This window comes from Carcharodon carcharias, chromosome 19 (assembly GCF_017639515.1).
Source record: "Carcharodon carcharias isolate sCarCar2 chromosome 19, sCarCar2.pri, whole genome shotgun sequence".
Lineage (NCBI taxonomy): Eukaryota > Metazoa > Chordata > Chondrichthyes > Lamniformes > Lamnidae > Carcharodon > Carcharodon carcharias.
The window spans coordinates 92,180,529-92,203,845 of record NC_054485.1 but is presented as its reverse complement, the minus strand read 5'-3'; the positions used below and the strand labels follow the sequence as shown (position 1 = coordinate 92,203,845).

Genomic DNA, 23,317 nt, shown 5'->3' with positions numbered 1-23,317 from the left:
GGATAGGATAGGAGTGGGGGAGAGGGTAGGAGTGTGGGATAGGATAGGGGTGGGGGAGAGGGTAGGGATGTGGGATAGGATAGGGGTGGGGGATAGGATAGGGGTGGGGGAGAGGGTAGGGGTGGGGGATAGGATAGGGGTGGGGGATAGGATAGGGGTGGAGGAGAGGGTAGGGGTGGGGGAGAGGGTAGGGGTGGGGGATAGGATAGGGGTGGGGGGATAGGATAGGGGTGGGGGAGAGGGTAGGGGTGGGGGATAGGATAGGGGTGGGGGATAGGATAGGGGTGGGGGAGAGGGTAGGGGTGGGGGATAGGATAGGGGTGGGGGATAGGATAGGGGTGGGGGAGAGGGTAGGGGTGGGGGATAGGATAGGAGTGTGGGATAGGATAGGGGTGGGGGAGAGGGTAGGGGTGGGGGAGAGGGTAGGGGTGGGGGATAGGATAGGAGTGTGGGATAGGATAGGGGTGGGGGAGAGGGTAGGAGTGTGGGATAGGATAGGGGTGGGGGATAGGATAGGGGTGGGGGATAGGATAGGGGTGGGGGATAGGATAGGGGTGGGGGAGAGGGTAGGAGTGTGGGATAGGATAGGGGTGGGGGATAGGATAGGGGTGGGGGATAGGATAGGAGTGTGGGATAGGATAGGGGTGGGGGATAGGATAGGGGTGGGGGAGAGGGTAGGGGAGTGGGATAGGATAGGGGTGGGGGATAGGATAGGAGTGTGGGATAGGATAGGGGTGTGGGATAGGATAGGGGTGGGGGAGAGGGTAGGGGTGTGGGATAGGATAGGGGTGGGGGAGAGGGTAGGGGAGTGGGATAGGATAGGGGTGGGGGATAGGATAGGGGTGTGGGATAGGATAGGGGTGGGGGAGAGGGTAGGGGTGTGGGATAGGATAGGGGTGGGGGAGAGGGTAGGGGAGTGGGATAGGATAGGAGTGTGGGATAGGATAGGGGTGGGGGATAGGATAGGAGTGTGGGATAGGATAGGGGTGGGGGATAGGATAGGGGTGGGGGAGAGGGTAGGGGAGTGGGATAGGATAGGGGTGGGGGATAGGATAGGAGTGTGGGATAGGATAGGGGTGTGGGATAGGATAGGGGTGGGGGAGAGGGTAGGGGTGTGGGATAGGATAGGGGTGGGGGAGAGGGTAGGGGAGTGAGATAGGATAGGGGTCGGGGATAGGATAGGGGTGGAGGATAGGATAGGGGTGGGGGAGAGGGTAGGACTGTGGGATAGGATAGGGGTGGGGGATAGGATAGGGGTGTGGGATAGGATAGGAGTGTGGGATAGGATAGGAGTGTGGGATAGGATAGGAGTGGGGGATAGGATAGGGGTGGGGGATAGGATAGGGGTGGGGGAGAGGGTAGGGGTGGGGGAGAGGGTAGGGGTGGGGGAGAGGGTAGGGGTGGGGGATAGGATAGGGGTGGGGGATAGGATAGGGGTGGGGGATAGGATAGGGGTGGGGGAGAGGGTAGGGGTGGGGGAGAGGGTAGGGGTGGGGGAGAGGGTAGGGGTGGGGGATAGGATAGGGGTGGGGGAGAGGGTAGGGGTGGGGGATAGGATAGGGGTGGGGGAGAGGGTAGGGGTGGGGGATAGGATAGGGGTGGGGTATAGGATAGGGGTGGGGGATAGGATAGGGGTGGGGGAGAGGGTAGGGGTGGGGGATAGGATAGGGGTGGGGGAGAGGGTAGGGGTGGGGGATAGGATAGGGGTGGGGGAGAGGGTAGGGGTGGGGGAGAGGGTAGGGGTGGGGGATAGGATAGGGGTGGGGGAGAGGGTAGGGGTGGGGGAGAGGGTAGGAGTGTGGGAGAGGGTAGGGGTGGGGGATAGGGTAGGAGTGTGGGATAGGATAGGGGTGTGGGATAGGATAGGGGTGGGGGAGAGGGTAGGGGTGGGGGATAGGATAGGGGTGGGGGAGAGGGTAGGGGTGGGGGATAGGATAGGGGTGGGGGAGAGGGTAGGGGTGGGGGATAGGATAGGAGTGTGGGATAGGATAGGGGTGGGGGATAGGATAGGAGTGTGGGATAGGATAGGGGTGGGGGATAGGATAGGGGTGGGGGATAGGGTAGGGGTGGGGGATAGGATAGGGGTGGGGGAGAGGGTAGGGGTGGGGGAGAGGGTAGGGGTGGGGGAGAGGATAGGGGTGGGGGATAGGGTAGGGGTGGGAGAGAGAGTAGGGGTGGGGGATAGGATAGGGGTGGGGGATAGGATAGGGGTGGGGGAGAGGGTAGGGATGGGGGAGAGGATAGGGGTGGGGGATAGGATAGGGGTGGGGGATAGGATAGGGGTGGGGGAGAAGATAGGGGTGGGGGATAGGATAGGGGTGTGGGATAGGATAGGGGTGGGGGATAGGATAGGGGTGGGGGATAGGATAGGGGTGGGGGAGAGGGTAGGGGTGGGGGAGAGGGTAGGGGTGGGGGAGAGGGTAGGGGTGGGGGAGAGGGTAGGGGTGGGGGATAGGATAGGGGTGGGGGAGAGGTTAGGCGTGGGGGAGAGGATAGGCGTGGGGGAGAGGGTAGGGGTGGGGGAGAGGGTAGGGGTGGGGGAGAGGGTAGGGGTGGGGGAGAGGGTAGGGGTGGGGGAGAGGGTAGGGGTGGGGGAGAGGATAGGGGTGGGGGAGAGGATAGGGGTGGGGGATAGGATAGGGGTGGGGGAGAGGGTAGGGGTGGGGGAGAGGGTAGGGGTGGGGGAGAGGATAGGGGTGGGGGAGAGGATAGGGGTGGGGGATAGGATAGGGGTGGGGGAGAGGGTAGGGGTGGGGGAGAGGGTAGGGGTGGGGGATAGGATAGGGTTGGGGGAGAGGGTAGGGGTGGGGGAGAGGGTAGGGGTGGGGGATAGGATAGGGGTGGGGGAGAGGGTAGGGGTGGGGGAGAGGGTAGGGGTGGGGGATAGGATAGGGGTGGGGGAGAGGGTAGGGGTGGGGGAGAGGGTAGGGGTGGGGGATAGGATAGGGGTGGGGGAGAGGGTAGGGGTGGGGGATAGGATAGGGGTGGGGGATAGGGTAGGGGTGGGGGAGAGGGTAGGGGTGGGGGATAGGATAGGGGTGGGGGATAGGGTAGGGGTGGGGGAGAGGGTAGGGGTGGGGGAGAGGGTAGGGGTGGGGGATAGGATAGGGGTGGGGTATAGGATAGGGGTGGGGGATAGGATAGGGGTGTGGGATAGGATAGGGGTGGGGGAGAGGGTAGGGGTGGGGGATAGGATAGGGGTGGGGGATAGGATAGGGGTGGGGGATAGGATAGGGGTGTGGGATAGGATAGGGGTGGGGGAGAGGGTAGGGGTGGGGGAGAGGGTAGGGGTGGGGGAGAGGGTAGGGGTGGGGGAGAGGGTAGGGGTGGGGGAGAGGGTAGGGGTGGGGGAGAGGGTAGGGGTGGGGGATAGGATAGGGGTGGGGGAGAGGGTAGGGGTGGGGGAGAGGGTAGGGGTGGGGGATAGGATAGGGGTGGGGGAGAGGGTAGGGGTGGGGGATAGGATAGGGGTGGGGGAGAGGGTAGGGGTGGGGGAGAGGGTAGGGGTGTGGATAAGGTAAGTGTTTGAGGCACAGCTAGTGGGGGGGTCATACGAATTAGGAGCAGCCCTTCGAGCCTGCTCCGCCATTCAATAAGATCATGGCTGATCTGATCGTAACCTGAACTCCACATTCCCACCTACCCCCTCCCCCCATAACCTTTCACCCCCTTGCTTATCAAGAATCTGTCTTCCTCTGCCTTAAAAATATTCACCTTTGAGAAAGGTAGCTCCAAAGACTCTCAACTATCTGAGAGGAAAAAAAAATTCCCCCTCCTCTCTGTCCTAAATGGGCGACCCCTTATTTTTAAACAGTGACCCCAGTGTTGATTCTCCTCTCCGCATGGATTGAGCAGCGCACTGTAGGACTGTCGAGAGGGAGCAGCCAGATATGGGTGGGTGGGGGATGGAAACACAAACCATAATGCACCACTTGCAGAAGAAGCTGAAGAGTGCGTCTTTGGCCTTTGTCCGTGTTGAGCGAGATGAGCCCCTGGTTCAGCTGCAACAACGTTGGTCAGCCGGTCAAGTAATGCAACAGTGGGCATGGGGCTGAGGGTGATGGAAGAGGGGTTCCTAAGCCCAGTGGGGGTGGGGGAGTTGGAAGAAAGCTGGCAACACTATGTGAGGGGTAAATAGATGAGAGACGTTGAATATTGCAGCGTACGCAAGGGTGAGAGAATTAGACTGAGTTTATTGAAAGAGAGACTAGAGGGAGACATTACCATTCGGTACATGAGGAGGCAAGAGAAAGTGAGAATAATACAGTACACATTGGGGCATGAGAGAATATCAGGAAGTGCATGGGTGTAAGGACATCACCTGGGAGAGATAATGTCGGGTACGTGAGGAGCTGAGAGAATGATGTAGGATGCAGGAGGAGCTGAACGAGTTTTCTTTTGATCATTTGTGGGTTGTGAGCATCACTGGCAAGGCCAACATTTATTGCCCATCCCTAATTGCCCTTGAGAAGGTGATGGTGAGCTGCCTTCTTGAACCACTGCAGTCCACGTGGTGCAAGTCCACCCACATTGCTGTTAGGGAGGGAGTTCTAGGAATCAAACTGAGTGACAGAGAAGAAACATTGATATGTTTCCAAGTTAGGATGAATATGGGGTATACAACGAGCTGGGAAGTAAATATGGGGTGAACGATGAGCTGGTAGATAAATAATGAGTAAATGAGGAGCTGGGAGATCAATGTGGGGTACACCTGGAGCTAGGAGATTAATACAGGGTAGATGAGGAGCTGGTAGATTAATACAGGGTAGACAAGAAGCTGGGAGATTAATATAGGGTAGACAAGAAGCTGGGAGATTAATACGGGGTACACGAGGAGCTGAGAGGTTAATATGGGGTATTTGAGGAGCAGGGAGATTAATAGGAGGTAGACAAGGAGCTGGGAGATTAATATGGGGTACATGAGGATCTAGGACATTAATACAGGGCACACAAGGAGCACAGAGATTGATACAGGGTACACGAGGAGCAGGGAGATTAATACAGGGTACACGAGGAGCAGGGAGATTAATACAGGGTACACGAGGAGCAGGGAGATTAATACGGTGTACACGTGGAGCAGGGAGATTAATACGGGGTACACGAGGAGCAGGGAGATTAATACGGTGTACACGAGGAGCAGGGAGATTAATACGGGGTACACGAGGAGCAGGGAGATTAATACAGGGTACACAAGGAGCTGGGAGATTAATACGGGGTACACGAGGAGCAGGGAGATTAATACAGGGTACACGTGGAGCAGGGAGATTAATACGGGGTACACAAGGAGCAGGGAGATTAATACAGGGTACCAAGGAGCTGGGAGATTAATACGAGGTACACAAGGAGCAGGGAGATTAATACAGGGTACACAAGGAGCTGGGAGATTAATACGAGGTACACAAGGAGCAGGGAGATTAATACAGGGTACACAAGGAGCTGGGAGATTAATACGGGGTACACAAGGAGCTGGGAGATTAATACGGGGTACACGAGGAGCAGGGAGATTAATACGGGGTACACAAGGAGCAGGGAGATTAATACAGGGTACACAAGGAGCTGGGAGATTAATACGAGGTACACAAGGAGCTGGGAGATTAATACAGGGTACACGAGGAGCAGGGAGATTAATACGGGGTACACAAGGAGCTGGGAGATTAATACAGGGTACACGTGGAGTAGGGAGATTAATACGGGGTAGTTGAGGAGCTGGGAGATTAGTACAGGCTGGATGTGGAGCTGTGGGGTCAATACAGGGTAAATAAAGGCAAAGATGATGGTATGAGTCGATGAGAGGTTGAAGAATAACACTAAGGGCTCATTCTAATTGGGGGCAAGAGTGTAAATTGGGAGATTATGGAATTGGCTTGAACATTGAATCGACTTCAGGAAATGTGGCTGCCACATAGGATGGGCAGCTAATTCGATATCACCCATTGTACAACATCACCTAAAGTTTAAAATTATCCCAGTATCTATGAAGGGCTGCCAGGAGGGACATGGGTTATCTGAGGGTGTCTGGAAATTAATTAATATAGGACATATGGTGGAGAGAGGTTTACGCAGTTTTTGTGTAAATGACCGTCCAGCTACTGTATTAAAAACAAGTTAACTTCCTGCCTCACTTTTTATCAACTCTGCTGCAGGAATGGGCAAGGCAGACTGAGTGCCAGATCAAGAACTCGTTCCGTAAGCTCCATATCCACCTGAACGATGAGGAGAGCTACCTGATACAGCAGGTAAGGCAAGAGGAGCGAGACTCCAGCCGCAAGCTGCAGAACATGACCGAAGAGGTGTTCCAGGAGCTGCGAATCCTGAGGAATAACATCCATGAAATCGAGATGCAGATGAAAGATGGTGTCCTCAATCTGAAGGTGAGGTCCTTCCAGAGTAATAAGGGAAGTCCACAGTGGCGAGACCCCTTCAGCCTCCAAATTGCACACGCTTGTACGCCCTTCCTCAGTTCATTTGCTACCGAAATCCTCATCCATGTCTTTGATAGCCGTCGATTTGACTATTTCGACACCTCTGGCTAGCTACTCGCTTTCCACCGCTTTCCTTCAGCTCATCAAAACTCCCCCACTTGTATCCTAACTCGTGCCCTAGTCCCGTTCACCCATCCTGCCTGTGCGCACCGACCTACACTGGCTCCCATCTGACAACACCTCAGTTTTAAAATTCTCATCCTTGTTTTCAACTCCCTCCTTGGCCTTGCCTCTCCCTGTTCCTGTAATCTGCTCCATTGACTCAGCCATCCGAGATCTCTGCTGTCCTCCGATTCCAGCCTCCTGAGCCTTCCCAGCTTTAACTGCTCCACCATTGGTGGCCGTGCCTTAAGCTAGCTAGGCCCTAAGCTCTGGAATTCCCTCCCTGCACCTCTCCACCTCTCTACCTCACTTGCCTCCTTTAAAATTCTTTGACCGTCATCTGCCCTAATATCTCCTTACGTGGCTCAGTGTCAGATTTTGCTGGTTAACCTTCCTGTGAATTGCCTTGGGATGTTTCATTACATTAAAGGTGCTATATGAATGCAAGTTGTTATTTTATATGGGGATGCGCAAGCATCACGTCTTGGGGAGTCTTGTGTGTGTGTGCACCAGGCCATTGAGGTCAGTACACCATTTCTCTGGTGCTTGGAGTGGGGGAATGGCAAGGGGGTTGGGGGGGGCGGGGGGGGCGGAGTCATGGGCAGGGACCAGTAAATTCTGCCAAAGTTACGGCATTTAATCAGGAGATTCCCCTCCCCCTCCCCCCACGCTCCTAAAATTCTACATCAGGTCAGAACAAATATTTATTTTGGAAAAGGTGAAAGGTTTCTCAAAATATATACACCGAATGGCAAAGGAAACAGATGGACCTGGAGAGAGACGTGTCAAGAAATGGCCAAGGAATTGCAGATATCCTCAATAACTTCCTTACACCAGCGTTCGGAAGTGAATCTGAGGATTTCCCTCCTCCATACAGAGTTAAGTGGGGGAATGAAAACAGTAAAAACTGGGAAATAAGAGTACTGGTCTGAAATGGCATTTCATTTTAAGGCATACAGGACCACTTCAGACCAATACCCTCATTTCCCAGTTTTTATCGCTTTTGCCCTAAGAGGAACGAAAGATATCAGATTCTGTTAGATTGTACCGTCGCTCGAAGTCGGCCAAAACAGCATGAAAGATTGAGAAAATGCAAGCGCGAGTTGTGTCCAGTTTCCTTTAATGCTGGTCTAAAAGACATCGCACTGGGAATTCAGAAGAAACTGCTTAACCTAAAGAGTGGTGAGAATGTGAATATAGGGCTCCCTGCCACAGGGAGTGGGAGGGGTTGAAGTGAGTAGTACAAACGCATTAAGGGGCAAACTAGACAAGCATATGAGGGAGAAGGGAATAGATGGTTACAATGGTGGAGAAAAGCTCAGAAGAGGTTTAAATGGAGCATGCTAGCATGGATTGGTTGGGCTGAATGGCCTGTTCCTGTGCCATATCTCCTAAATAATGTTTTTAATTATCCTTTTATGGGACATCAGCATCGCTAGAAAGACCAACATTTGTTGCCCATCCCTAATTGCCCTTGAACTGAGTGGCTTGTAGGCCATTTCAGAGTCAACCACATTGCTGTGGTTCTGGATTCAACGTGTAGGCCAGACCAGATAAGGACAGCAGGTTTCCTTCCCTAAAGGACATTAGTGAACCAGATGGGTTTTTGCAATTGATGATTTCAATTCTGAAATTAACTGAATTTAAATTCCACCAGCTGCCATAGTGGGATTTGACATAGTGGGATGTCCCCAGGGCAAGAGGCACCTTCCCAAGAGTTTTCAAATGAAATATTTAGTTTACTCAGAAGCTGACTATTGTACACCAATCAAATTAGCAATTGTTCTGTCGACATATTTTCATTTGTATTAAAATCAGTTACTAACCCGTGATGGACTCGACATTCATTTTAAATGCTTATTTTTTTTTTGGCACCGTATCCAATTTTAACTCTGTTATTAAAATCACGCCAACTTACAACTCTTAAATACACTGAGGAACATTAATCAATGCAAGGGGAAACAAATAAACAATCGTGTTCTAAAATTATGCCTGATTCATGCTTATGCAAATAAGTTTGAGCAGAAACTTGAACTGAAAACTCGCTTTGGAAAAGTAATACAACTGTGAAGTGGAAACCCTACCTTATAGAAATGGCCCACAAAGCGCTGATCGGTGGCTGGGGCTGTACTGGATCAGAGCAAGTTACATGGCTAGTCAGGTACCATAATGGAGCATTAAAGGATGTGAGAAACTGAAATAGGGGTGTTGCACCACATGATTAGATACTGGAAAAGAGAGAGAGAAAAAAAAAGACTTGCATTTATATAGCGCCTTTCACGACCGTATGATTTCCCAAAGCGCTTAACTGCCAACGAAGTACTTTTGAAGTGTAGTCACTGTTTTAATGTAGGGAACGCAGCAGCCTATTTGTGCACAGCAAGCTCCCACAAACAGCATTGTAGGTATGAGCAGTTAATCTGTTTTTCTGAAATTGATTGAGGGGTGAATATTGGCCAGGAAATCAGGGTTAACTCCCCTTCCTCTTCTTGTGAAATAGTGTCATGGGATGTGGAAGACAGGGCCTCGGTTTAACATCACATCTGAAAGATGGCACCCCCATTAGTGCAGCACTCCCTCAGTACTACACAGTAGGGGTGGGGGGTGGGGGGGTGGAAAATCAGCCTTGATTTTTATGCTCAAGTCTCTGGAGCGGGCCTTGAACCCACAACCTTCTGGCTTAGAGGCAAGAGAGAGCTACCAACTAAACCATGGCTGACATTGTAGAAATAGTTTACAAGGCCCAGCAAACCAGAGAGGCTGTCAGGAGTGGGCGGAAGAAATATTAGAAAAGATCTTGAGAAAGAGAGACTAGTCCGACAGGATGAAAAACGGAACAGTTTAGAAAGCATCGGCAAGCTTTGCTTTGGGCATAAAACCAAGTCAGTCAAGCAGGCAATTTAATCGGCCCAGATTTTAGCAAGTCCTTGATTGGAAGATTACAAGGTAGGTAGGAAAGCTCCTGTAACGTGGAGGGTGGGATTGGGGATTTGCCCTTGATGAGTAAGTACGCAATGCCTTCATTTTATTTTATGGCCAGGTGCCACCTGTGTCTCAGTGGGTAGCACTCGCCGAGTGAAAGGCCAAGATATTTCAGATGGCGGGGTTTCCCTCCCCGGGGTTGTGGTTGTGGGGGGTGGGGTGGGGTGGGTGTGCGCGGCGGTGCCCCATGTTAAAAGGAGGCTACTGATGCAGGCCACCCCACCACCACTTTCTGCCAGAGGCCTCAACAGAGCTAATTTTTGGGCCCCTGAACTCCTCCCCACCAGCCTGAAAATTGAGGTTGGGCGGGCAGTGGCCCTTAAGTGGTTAATAATTGGCCACTTGGGGTCCTCGATTGAGGCAAAGGCCGGCCTAGGCCTCGCCCGATTCAGCATAAAATTGCGGTGAGGTGGGTAGGCCACCTGAAAAATTTGGCTGTCACCCCCTGCTTATAAACCAGCCGGGCGATGTAAAATTCTGCCCAGAGTATTCTGAGTTCAAGTCCCAGCCCATGAATTAAAGCACAAAACAAACATCCATGCTGACACTCCTGACACAATTCTGTCAGAGTTGTCACCTGTTGAATGAAAGGTTAAACCGAGGCCCTGTCCGTCCGCTCAGGTGGTTGTAAAAGACGCTATTTCGAAGAAGGGCATGGGAGTTCTCCCCGGTGTCCTGGCCAGTATTCACCCCTCAATCAACATCACAAAAAAACAGATTATCTGGACATCAATCACATTCCTGTTTGTGGATGTCAACTGGCTGCTGTGTTTCCTACATCACAACTGTGGCTACTCTCAAAAACACTTCAATGACTGTACGTGTGTTTTAAGACACCCAGTTATTAACAGGATAAAGACAAAAAGCGCTGGAAATACTCAGTAGCTCAGACAGCATCTGTTGGCAGAAACAGAGTTGAAGTTTCAGGTTGCGGTGACCTTTCAGTCCTGATGAATGTTAACTCTGTTTCTCTCTACAGAGGCCTGACCTGCTGAGTACTTACAGCACTTTTTTTCCTTTTTACTTCAGATTTCCAACATCTGCAGTATTTTGGCTTTGTACAGAAGTCATTTTTTAAATTATTATCAATCCTGTATAACTTCAAAACTTGTCCCTTTTTAAAATGATCTTTTGCTTAGAAATCCTGGCCTTCAAGGCACTAACTGAGGACTCTTGCTTCTGTTTTTCAGGGACTAAAAGACATACAAGCAAGGTGAGTACGCCACAGCAGATTAAATTTAATGCAGAGAAATGTGATGTGATACATTTTGATAGGAAGGATGTGAAAAGGCAGTGTGAACAAAATGGTATTGGGGAGGCAATGGCACAGTGGTATTGTCACTGGGCTAGTAATCCAGAGACCCAGGGTAATGTTCTGGGGACTTGGGTTCGAATCCTGCTGTTTCAATAAAAATCTGGAATTAAAGTGTAATGATGACCATGGAACTATTGTCAATGGTTGTAAAAACCCATCTGGTTCACTAATGTCCTTTAAGGAAGGAAATCTGTCATCCTTACCTTGGTCTGGCCTACACGTGACTCCAGACCCACGGCAATGTGGTTGACTCTCAAATGAAGAAGGGCAATTAGTGCTGGTCTAGCCAGCAATGCTATGTCCAATGAATGAATCCTTAAAAAAAGGGGGTGCAGGAACGGAGAAGCCTGGGGGATATATATGCACAAATCTTTGAAGGTGACAGGACAAGTTGAGAAGGCCATTAAAATATGCATACTAGATCCCTTGGCTTTATTAATAGAGTACAAAAGCTGCAAGGAGATTATGCAAAAGCTTTTAAAAAGAACTGATTAGGCTTTATCTGCAGCATTTTGACCAGTTCTGGGCATCATACTTTCAGAAGGATGTCAAGGCCTTGTGCAGAGCAGACTTATTGGACTGGAACGAGGTGTTGAGGGACTTGGAACGAGGGGTTAAGGGACTTCGCTTACATGGAGAGGCTGCAGAAACTGAGGTAGTTCTCCTTAGAGCAGAGACGGTTAAGGGGAGATTTAATAGAGGTGTTCAATATCATGAAGGCTTCTATACATATGAGTGAATAAGGAAAAACCATTTCCACTGGCAGAAGAGTTGATAATTGTTGGGAGGGTGTTGTTTACAGAACAGTATGTCTTAAAGAAGTCTTTGAATTCTTCAGTAGGTCAACTGTAGGGCTTTATTACTGTACATGTGTAAATAATTATTGTAGTTAAAGGGTACAGGCTAGGAGCTATCTCCCTGTCTAGCTCTTTACACGTCTCTGCTCAATGCCACACTGACCTCTGGGTCTGCGTCATGTGCCTTCTCACATCATTGTGTGGGCGGTACTAGTCTCGGTCCCACATTAACCCTGCATGTGCCAGACCCCTATACTACAGTAATCAGATGGTAGATTTAAAGTGATTGGCAATGGAACCAGAGGTAACATGAGGAAACAAACACTCTTTTACACGCTAAGTCGTAATCTTGGAATTCACAGCCAAAAAGACTGCTAGAAGCAGATTCAACAGTAGCTTTCTCAAAAGAGAATTGAGTGAATGCTTGAAGGGAAAAAAATTGCAGGGATATGTGGAAGCTCAATCATTGAGCATGGTCAAGACAGATCGATAGATTTCTAGATACTAACTCATCAAGGGATATGGGTGCAGGACAATGGCGTTGAGGTAGACAGTCAGCCAGGATCTAGTTGAATGGCACAGCAGGATCGAGGGGCTGAATGGCCTATTTCTGTTCCTATGGTGAAAGAATGGGACTAGTTGGATGACACCAACAAAGAAAAGAGCCAGCATAGACAGGATGACTGAGTGGCCTCCTTAGGTGCTGTATCATTCGATGATTGTGTTGTGGCTCTGAATCCTTTCCCAATACCACACTGAGAAACCCAGATGCGGAGAGAATGAGGTCAGTTCAAGCATCCACCTAAGGTTGGAATGAGTGCAGGAGGAGTCGAGCTCTCTTCAGCCTCCGCTCCCTCTAACTCCCACTCCTCACTTTGCTCCTCTCCCTGGGGCCAATAGCGCCTCTCGCTCAGTTCTGGCATCTTTGTCTCCTCACTTCCGCCCCAGGCCCCTTTTAAGGGCCGCTTTGGGAAGCCTGCAAGGCCTTTGCCCCATGGACCTGCAACCATTGTCCTTCTGGGTGAGAGAGGTGCAGTTGAAGAAGTTTCAGCGAGTTGCTGAGGACAGGAAGCACCGCAGGAGTCGGGCTGAAATAGAGGGGAGAGAAGCGGTGAGAGGCAGGTCGGGGGTGAGAGAGGTTACGGGTTCGACTGCCGGATGACGGCGTGAGAACAGTCTCATGAGCTACAGGAGCAGGGTGTGTTTCACCAGACTGCAGCGGAAGCGAAAACGTGGCACTCGACAGATTCAGAAGATCGACAGGCTTGTGTTAGGTGAGGGCGTCCAGGGAACATGGATAAATGGGGCCGAGGCTGCAGGTCGGGGGTGAGCCGGGGGGTGGGGGGGGGGGGGGGCTGGACTAACTAGATTGCTCTAGGGAGACAGCATGGACTTGATGGGATGAATGGCCTCCACCCGCGATCTTATTGAACAACGGAGCAGGCACGCAGAGCTGAATAGCCTGCTTTGCTTCCCATCTTCCCAGAATTAAACCTGTGGTTGGCTTGTCTTACAGACTGGCTCACACTCTACCCACCCCAGTACTGATAATGCACAAAGTGCCGTTTGGGAAGTTTTCAGGACCCATGGAATACAGGGTGTGGAAAAAGCTAAGGAAGCTCCTGGACACAGGTAAGTGACGCGTGAACAGGAGCTGGCAAAGACCTCACAATTTCACTCCCTTTTGAAAGGTGACAATTGTCAGTCGGTCTGCAAGGCTATTTTGTTTACGAACATACAAACTAGGAGCAGGAAGAGGCCATTTAGCCCCTCGCGCCTACTCCAACTGTCAATAAGGCCACGACTGATCTGATTGTGGCATCGACTCCAAATTCCTGCCTACTACGATAACCCTTGACTCCCTTGTTAGTCAAGAATCTATCTACCTCTGCCTTAAAAATGTTCATCGACCCAGCCGCTGCCGCTCTCTGGGGAAGAGAGTTCCATAGACTCGCGACCCTCTGAGAGAAAACATTTCTCCTCATCTCCATCTTAAACGGGACACCCCTTATTTTTAAACTGTGTCCCCTCGTTCTAATCTCTCCCACCAGGGGAAACACCCTCTCAGCATCCACCCTGTCAAGTCCCCTCAGGATCTCCTTTGCTTCAATAAGGTCGCCTCTCAATCTTCTAAACTCCAGAGGATACAGGCCCAGCTTGTTCAACCTCTCCTGGGCTGTTAAACCTAGGACTTTGTTTCCATGGCCTGTTAGGTTTGTTATATTGAAAGAAGGCGGAATTGATCAGGATAAAAGATCCCGTTGTGTATTATAGTGGTAAATTGCCACAGGGCTCTGACATTGGCTGGGAGCACTGCTGTAGGAGCATGATTCAAAAGGGCTGCACTCAGTGCCTCACTGGATAGGCTGGGTGTTGTAATGAATCATAACGGTCAGGGAAATCCCAGGTTCCAGGCTCAGTTAAGCTGATGCCAGTCAAAATTCCCCTGCAAAGCAGACTATCAGCTACAGTTACTTCCTTCGTGGGAACACTTTTGCCTCTGAGTCAGAAGGTTGTGGATTTGAGTCTCACTCCATAGACGTGATCTCCGCTAGGCTGACACTCCCCACTGCCAGTACTGAGGGAGTGCCGCACTGCCGGAGGTGCCATCCTGCTGAAGAGAGGTCAAACCGTTTTGCACTCAGGTAGACAGAAAAGAACCTGTGGCACTATTTCAGAAGAAAAGCAGGAGTGTTATCTCCGGTGTCCAGGTTGATATTTATCTCTCAATCAACAGGATTAAAAAAAAATCAATGATCCACTCATTATCGAGTTGCTGTTTGTGGGAGCTTGCTCTGCAAAAATTGACCGCTGCGTTTCCTGCATTACAAGAGTGACAACATAAGAATAGTACTGTATTGGGGCGGCCTGAGGATGTGGAAGTCGCTATATAACTGCTTTCCTTCGTTCCAATTGCTTGACTGCTGTTGGAAAGTGCATGTTTATCGATTCAGGATCTTGGCTGTCAGGTGTGGCAGTGATGCCCTCACAGCTGATAAGCCACCTGCCCAGAGTGAAGGCAACTGTCAGCAGACAGGAAAGGCAGATCAAATTCAAAGGCTTTTTTTTTCTTTTCAATGTACATTTCCAATTCTCTTCCACTCTCTCAGTTGGGGGGAGGGGAAGTCGGTCACTGACAGACTGGGATTGGTCACTCTCTCGGACGGGGATTGGTCACTCTGACAGACTGGGATTGGTCACTCTGACAGACTGAGGGGGGAGGGGGAGGGTCACTCTGAAAGACTGAGGGGGGAGGGGGAGTGTCACTCTGACAGACTGAGGGGGGAGGGGGAGTGTCACTCTGACAGACTGAGGGGGGAGGGGGAGTGTCACTCTGACAGACTGAGGGGGGAGAGTCACTCTGACAGACTGAGGGGGGAGAGTCACTCTGACAGACTGAGGGGGGAGGGGGAGTGTCACTCTGACAGACTTGGGGGGGGAGTGTCACTCTGACAGACAGCGGGGGGAGGGGGAATGTCACTCTGACAGACTGAGGGGGGAGAGTCACTCTGACAGACTGAGGGGGGAGGGGGAGTGTCACTCTGACAGACTGAGGGGGGAGGGGGAGTGTCACTCTGACAGACTGAGGGGGGAGGGGGAGTGTCACTCTGACAGACTCGGGGGGGAGTGTCCCTCTGACAGACTTGGGGAGAGGGGGAGTGTCACTCTGACAGACTGAGGGGGGAGAGTCACTCTGACAGACTGAGGGGGGAGGGGGAGTGTCACTCTGACAGACTCGGGGGGGAGTGTCCCTCTGACAGACTTGGGGAGAGGGGGAGTGTCACTCTGACAGACTGAGGGGGGAGAGTCACTCTGACAGACTGAGGGGGGAGGGGGAGAGTCACTCTGACAGACTGAGGGGGGAGGGGGAGTGTCACTCTGACAGACTCGGGGGGGGAGTGTCACTCTGACAGACTGAGGGGGGAGAGTCACTCTGACAGACTTGGGGGGAGGGGGAGTGTCACTCTGACAGACTGAGGGGGGAGTGTCCCTCTGACAGACTGAGGGGGAGAGGGGGAGTGTCACTCTGACAGACTGAGGGGGGGAGAGTCACTCTGACAGACTTGGGGAGAGGGGGAGTGTCACTCTGACAGACTGAGGGGGGGAAGGGGAGTGTCACTCAGACAGACTGAGGGGGGAGGGGGAGTGTCACTCTGACAGACAGCGGGGGGAGTGTCACTCTGCCAGACTGGGGGGGGAGGGGGAGTGTCACTTTAACAGAATTGGAGGGAAGGGGGAGTGTCACTCTGACAGACTGAGGGGGGAGTGTCACTCAGAAAGACTTGGGGGGGAGGGGGAGTGTCATTCAGACAGATTTGGAAAGGGAGAGGAATGTCACTCTGACAGACTGAGGGGGGAGAGTCACTCTGACAGACTGAGGGGGGAGGGGGAGTGTCACTCTGACAGACTGAGGGGGGAGGGGGAGTGTCACTCTGACAGACTTGGGGGGGGGAGTGTCACTCTGACAGACTGAGGGGGGAGTGTCACTCTGACAGACTGAGGGGGGAGAGTCACTCTGACTGACTGAGGGGGGAGGGGGAGTGTCACTCTGACAGACATGGGGCAGGGGGAGTGTCACTCTGACAGACAGAGGGAGGAGGAATTTCACTCTGACTCGGGGGAGAGGGGGAGAGTCACTCAGACAGTATGAGGAGGAGGGGAAGTGTCACTCAGACTGACTGAGGGGGGAGGGGGAGTGTCACTCTGACAGACTTGGGGGGGAGGGGGAGTGTCACTCTGACAGACTTGGGGGGGAGGGGGCGTGTCAGAGTGACAGACTTGGGGGAAGGGGAGTGTCTCTCCACAGACTGAGGGGGGAGGGGGAGAGTCACTCTGACAGACTGAGGGGGGACGCGGAGTGTCACTCTGACAGACTGGGGGGAGGGGGAGTGTCACTCTGACAGACTGAGGGGGAGGGAGAGTGACAGACTTGGGGGAAGGGGAGTGTCTCTCTACAGACTGAGTGGGAGGGGGAGAGTCACTCTGACACAGTTTGGGGGGAGGGGGAGTGTCACTCTGACAGACTTGAGGTGAGGGGGAGTGTCGCTCTGACAGACTGAGGGGAGGGGGAATGTCACTCTGACAGACGTGAGGGGCGAGGGGGTGTGTCACCCAGACAGATGTGGGGGGAGGGATAGTGTCACTCAGACAGAATGAGGGGGAAGGGGTGTGTCACTCAGACAGACTGAGGGGGGGAGGGAGAGTGTCAGAGTGACAGACTTGGGGGAAAGGTGAGTGTCACTCATACAGACTGAGGGGGGAGGGGGAGAGTCACTCAGACAGACTGAGGGGGGAGGGGGAGTGTCACTCAGACAGAATGAGGGGGAAGGGGTGTGTCACTCTGACAGATTGGGGGGAGGGGGAGTGTCACTCTGACTAATTTGGGGCGGGGAGTGTCACTCTGACAGACTGAGGGGGGAGGGGGAGAGTCACTCAGACAGACTGAGGGGGGGGGAGGGGGAGTGTCAGAGTGACAGACTTGGGGGAAAGGTGAGTGTCGCTCTGACAGACTGAGGGGAGGGGGAATGTCACTCTGACAGATGTGGGGGGCGAGGGGGTGTGTCACCCAGACAGATGTGGGGGGAGGGGTAGTGTCACTCAGACAGAATGAGGGGGAAGGGGTGTGTCACTCTGACAGATTGGGGGGAGGAGGAGTGTCACTCTGACAGATTGGGGGGAGGGGGAATGTCACTCTGACTGATTTGGGGGGGGAAGTGTCACTCTGACAGACTGAGGGGGGAGTCACTCTCAGAGACTAGGACAGAGTGGTCACTCTCACAGACTGGCGGGGGGAGGGGGAGTGTCACTCTGACAGACTTGGGGCGGGGAGGGGGAGTGTCACTCTGACAGACTTGGGAGGGAGGAGGAGTGTCAGAGTGACAGACTTAGGGGAAAGGTGAGTGTCACTCAGACAGACTGAGGGGAAAGGGGGAGAGTCACTCAGACAGACTGAGGGGGGGGGGGAGTGTCAGAGTGACGGACTTGGGGGAAAGGTGAGTGTCACTCAGACAGACTTGGGGGGAGGGGAAGTGTCACTCTGACAGACTTGGGGCGGGGAGGATAGTGTCACTCAGACAGACTTGGAGGGAAGGGGGAGTGTCAGAGTGACAGACTTATGGGAAACATGAGTGTCACTCAGACAGACTGAGAGGGGAGGGGCAGTGTCACTCTGACAGACTTGGGGCGGGGAGGGGGAGTATCACTCAGACAGGCGGCGGGGGGAGGAGGAGTGTCACTGACAGACTGGGGGGGTTGGTGTCACTCTGACAGACTTGGGGAGAGGGGGTGTCACTCTGACAGACTTCGGTGGGGAGGGGGAGTGTCACTCAGACAGACTGGGGGAGTGTCAATCTGACAGACTTGGGGGGGGAGGGGGAGTGTCACTCAGACAGACTTGGGGGGGAGGGCGGGTGCGACTCAGACAGATTTGGAGGGGGAGGGGAATGTCACTGACAGACTTGGGGGGTGGTGGTGGAGTGTCACTCAGACAGATTTGGAGGGGGAGGGGAATGTCATTCTGACAGACTGAGGGGGGAGGGGGAGTGTCATTCTGACAGACGTGGGGGAATGGGGAGCGTCACTCTGACAGACTGAGGTGGGAGGTGGAATGTCATTCTGACATACGTGGGGGGAAGCGGAGTGTCACTTTGACAGACTGAGAGGGGAAGCGGAGTGTCACTCTGACAGACTGAGGGGGGAGTCACTCTCAGAGACTAGCACTGAGTGGTCACTCTCACAGACTGGCGGGGGGGAGGGGGAGTGTCACTCTGACAGACTGATGGGTGGGGAGGGCGAGTGTCACTCTGACAGACTGAGGGTGAGGGGGTGTGTCACTCAGACAGAATGGGGGGGGAGGGGGAGTGTCACTTTGACAGATTTGGGGATGGGGAGTGTCACTCTGACAGACTGAGGAGGGCTCACTCTCACAGGCTAGGAGTGAGGGGGGTTACTCTGACAGACTGGGGTGATCACTCGAATAGATTGTGTGGGGGTCACTCTCACAGACTAGGACTGAGCGGTCACTCTTACAGACTGGCGGGGATTGGGGCAGTCACTGACAGAATGGGGGCAGAGGGTTGGCGCTATTGCTTTTACACAATGTGAGGAGAATGGGGGAGACATGCTGCCAGTCCCTCCCTATCTCTGTAACCTCCTCCAACCCCTACACCCTTCCTATCTCTGTAACCTCCTCCAACCCCTACACCCTCCCTATTTCTGTAACCTCCTCCAGCCCCTACACCTCTCCCTATATCTGTAATTTCCTCCAGCCCCTACTCCCCTCCCTATATCTGTAACCTCCTCCAGCCCCTACACCCCTCCCTATCTCTGTAACCTCCTCCAGCCCCTACACCCCTCCCTATCTCTGTAACCTCCTCTAGCCCCTACACCCCTCCCTGTCTCTGTAACCTCCTCCAGCCCCTACACCCCTCCCTATATCTGTAACCTCCGCCAGCCCCTACACCCCTCCCTGTCTCTGTAACCTCCTCCAGCTCCTACACCCCTCCCTGTCTCTGCAGCCTCCTCCAGCTCCTACACCCCTCCCTGTCTCTGTAACCTCCTCCAGCCCCTACACCCCTCCCTGTCTCTGCAGCCTCCTCCAGCCTCTACACCCTCCCTGTCTCTGCAGCCTCCTCCAGCCCCTACACCCTCCCTTTCTCTGTATCCTCCTCCAGCCCCTATACCCTCCCTGCCTCTGCAAGCTCCTCCAGAATTACACTTCTTTTGAGACGTCTGTGCTCCTCCAATTCCGACTTCTTGCGCATCCCCGATTTTAATTGCAATTCCCTCTCTAAACATTTGTCCCAGCTTTTTGCAAAGCTGCTTAAAACCTATACCTTTAACAAAGCTTCCCTGGTGCCTGGTCTGTGAGAGTGACCAAGCATTGAGAGGGAAAGGCAGAGTGGCAGAGAGAAAGAGAGAGAGAGGGAGAATTGTGGCTCAGCATCCAAGTTTTATCTGATAAGGCTGCTGTGAAAAATATGGGGCTTTTTTTAAAAAAAAAACCCTGTTTCAGGCGCCATGTAAATGAAAGTTACTGCTGCTGTCAGACAGGCTCCCCGCGTTAGGAAGGGATCGAGCAGATTAACAGCTCAAGGAGCAATCCTAACCAGCTTTCCATCTCTCCCGCAGTGCCGGCCACTGTGACCTTGGACCCGGACACCGCCCACCCGAACCTGGTCGTCTCGGCAGACAGGACCTCGCTGCGGCTGGCCAACACCGAGCTGGCCCACGACGTGTGCAGCAAGGTCAGCCTGGAGCCATGCGTCTTGGCCTCCGAGGGTTACTCCAGCGGTTGCCATTACTGGGAGGTGGAGGTGTCGGGTGAGAGCTGGGCGCTGGGGGTCAGCAGCCGCTCGGCGCTGCACAACGGCCACCTCACTCTGACGCCGCAGAGCGGGAACTGGCCGCTGACCTTCCGCAACGGGGAATACGAGTGCTTCTACCCACTGCACACACTGCCGGCCCCGGGCAAGCCCCACTACATCGGTGTCTTTCTGAACTTGGACCGCGGGTACCTGTCGTTTTATGATGCTGAGAACATGTCACACATCTTCACTGTGCCCAGTAAATGCTCTGAGAAGCTGTACCCTTGCTTCGTGCCCCCCTCATCTGGTAAAGCCATGTCCATTGCTCACTCCGAGCGCTGGGAACCATCGGTGACCCGTGGGGTCTCGACATCCTGCCCAGGGGGTTCGAGAGGGTTGGAGGGCAGATGGAGCGAGACCTGAATGGAGGGCAGCACTGCCGTAGGTGTAAGTCAGCCCTGTTCCACTGTGGCGGGAGCTGGCCAGCCCCTTCACAACTTAGCTCCATGCTAAATATCCTGAGGTCAGGTACAGATCAATTACTGTCAGTGGCAATGTGTTTTGCCAGTGAAAAGAGCTGGTTCATTTCTGTTACCACAATGCAGTGACCAGCTTCCTCTTCCTGAGGTGCAATGGACACTCAAAAGTCTCTCTTGGTGTTGTCTCTCTCTCTCTCTCTTTCTCTTTCTTTCTTTGTCTCACCCTCTCTCTGTTTCTTTCTTTCTTTGTCCCGCTCTCTCTCTGTTTCTCTTTCTTTGTCTGGCTCTCTGTTTCACTTTCTTTGTCTGGCTCCCTGTTTCGCTTTCTTTGTCTGGCTCTCTGTTTCGCTTTCTTTGTCTGGCTCTCTGTTTCGCTTTCTTTGTCTGGCTCTCTGTTTCGTTTCTTTGTCTGGCTCTCTGTTTCGCTTTCTTTGTCTCGCTCTCTGTTTTTCTTTGTCTCATTCCCGCTCTCTCTCTCTCTGTGTCTCGCTCTCACTCTCTCTCTCATGTCTCTTGCTGTCTCTCTCTGTGTCGTGGTCTTTCTCTCTCTGTCTTGCATTCTCTCTGTCTTTGTGTCTCACGCTCTCTTTCTGTGTCTCGTGCTGTCTCTTTCTGTATCTCGTGCTCTCTTTCTGTATCTCGTGCTCTCTCTCTGTCTCACGCGCTATCTCTCTCTGTGTCTCGCGCTCTCTCTCTCTGTGTCTCGCGCTCTCTCTCTCTCTGTGTCTTGCGCTCTCTCTCTCTCTGTGTCTTGCGCTCTCTCTCTCTCTGTGTCTTGCGCTCTCTCTCTCTCTGTGTCTTGCGCTCTCTCTCTCTGTATTTATCTGTCAATATTGATCGTCTGTATTCATCCCAGGCTAGAAACTGTACCTGATTAATTATTTAGATAACTGTTTTTATCTGAATCTGTCTCTCAACCTCTCTATGTATCTGGGGATTAATCTGTATCTCCCTATGCATCTATTTTTCAATCTCTCTCTCTCTATCGAGCTATCTATTGACACCAGTTCTATCTTTCTATCTGTTAATATATCTTTTAATTAGTATTTATCTCTCTATCTCTATCTTTCTATGTCAGTCTGGAACTGAACATGTTAAAAGTCTTGCACACAACATTACTCACTTCCTGTGACACATGGTTCTTTTTTCTACCTTCCTCTGACTTTTTTTCTGTGATTATATCTTGTGCACTCTCATTGTGTCATATCCTCCTGATTTGCAGCAAAACATCTCCCATTGCCAGGGAGCAGGATCAGTTTGAGAGTTTCTCTGAACATCCAGCCCCTTCACCTCTTTCATCATTCCTCTGCTTTCTCTCACTCCTCCCCACTTTTCCCCCACCCTCTCCACTTTTCCCCCACCCCCTCCCTCCTTCCCCACTTTTCCCCTCCCCCTCACTCCCCACTTTTCCCCCTCCCTTCCTCTCTCCCCACTTTTCCCCCTCCCTTCCTCTCTCCCCACTTTTCCCCCTCCCTCCTGACCCACTTTTCCCCCTCCCTCTCCACTTTCCCCCTCCCTTCCTCCCTCCCCTCCCTCCCCCCACGGTTCCTGCCCCCCTTCTACCCTACTGTTCCTCCTCGTGTCCCCCCAACCCCTCCCCGCACTGTTCATCCCTCCCACCCCCATACTATTCCCCCTCTCCCTCCCTTCCCCCACTATTCCACCTCTATCCCTCCACTATTCCCCCCTCCCCCACCCCACAAGTCCCCCCTCTCTAGTCATGCCCCCCGTCAATCCTCCTCCCCCATCATGACCCCCCCCACCATCATGACCCTCCCTCCCCCACCGTCACGATCCCCCCCACCCCTGTCGTCACATACACCCCCCCACCCCCACCGTCACGACCCCCCCAACCCCACCCCCACCGTCATGACCCCCCCATCGCACCCCACCTACCCTCTTTACTTCCTCCTTTGGCCTCCCCATTCTTTTTCCCTCCCACTCCACTCTTTCCTCCTCCCTCTCTCATCCACTATCTCTCCCTCTCTCGCTCCCTACCTCTCTTTACCTCTACCCCTTTTTACTCCATTTTCACCTCACCATCCTTTGTGTCCCCTTCTTTGTCCTGCCCACTCCAACTCTTCCCCCCTTGCCTTCTCTGTGGCACAGTGATAATGTCACTGCAATAGTAATCCAGAAGCCCATGTTAATGCTCTGGAGATATGGGTTCACATCCCACCCTGGCAGCTGGTGGAGTTTGTATTCAGTTAATAAATCTGGAATTGAAAGCTATTCTCAGTAACAGTGACCACAAAATTATGATCAATCATTAAAAACCCATCCAATTCACTAATGCTCTACAAGAAGTACATACATATGAATTAGCAGCAGGATTGGGCATTCCATGAATGATTAAAAAGAACCATTCAATAAGATCATGGATGATCTGATTGTAGCCTCAACTCCACATCCTCACCTATCCCCACTAACCTTTCACTCCCTTGTTAATCAAGAATCTATCCGCCTCCACCTTAAAAATATTCAAAGGCTCTGCTTCCACAGTCTTTTGAGGAGGAGAGTTCCAAAGACTCTCAACCCTCTAAGAGAAAAAATTTCTCTTCATCTCCGTCTTAAATGGGCGATGCCTTATTTTTAAACAGTGACCCCAAGTTATAAATTCTCCCACGTGAAGAAACATCCTCTCCACATCCACCCTGTCAAGATCCCTCAGGATCTTATATGTTTCAATCAAGTCATCTATTATTCTTCTAAACTCCAGCAGATTCAAGCCTAGCCTGTCCAATCTTTCCCCATAAGACAATCTGCCTATTACAGGCATTAGTCTAGTAAACCTTCTCTGAAGACGTATACGTCCTTCCTTAAATAAGGAGACCCATACTGTACACGGTACTCA

At 52.5% G+C, this 23,317-nt stretch overlaps 1 protein-coding gene across 1 annotated transcript in view; it reads left to right on the top strand.

Annotated features, from left to right (window-relative positions):
• LOC121291139 (E3 ubiquitin-protein ligase TRIM39-like) overlaps positions 1-20,890 on the top strand; it is a 37,574-nt gene extending 16,684 nt beyond the window's left edge. Inside the window, exons 3-6 of the mRNA XM_041212220.1 lie at positions 6,144-6,371; positions 10,757-10,779; positions 13,195-13,310; positions 19,809-20,890. Coding sequence (XP_041068154.1) covers positions 6,144-6,371; positions 10,757-10,779; positions 13,195-13,310; positions 19,809-20,407 — 966 coding nt within the window. The 3' untranslated portion in view covers positions 20,408-20,890. The remainder of the gene's footprint in view (positions 1-6,143; positions 6,372-10,756; positions 10,780-13,194; positions 13,311-19,808) is intronic.
• Positions 20,891-23,317: the final 2,427 nt, after the last annotated feature.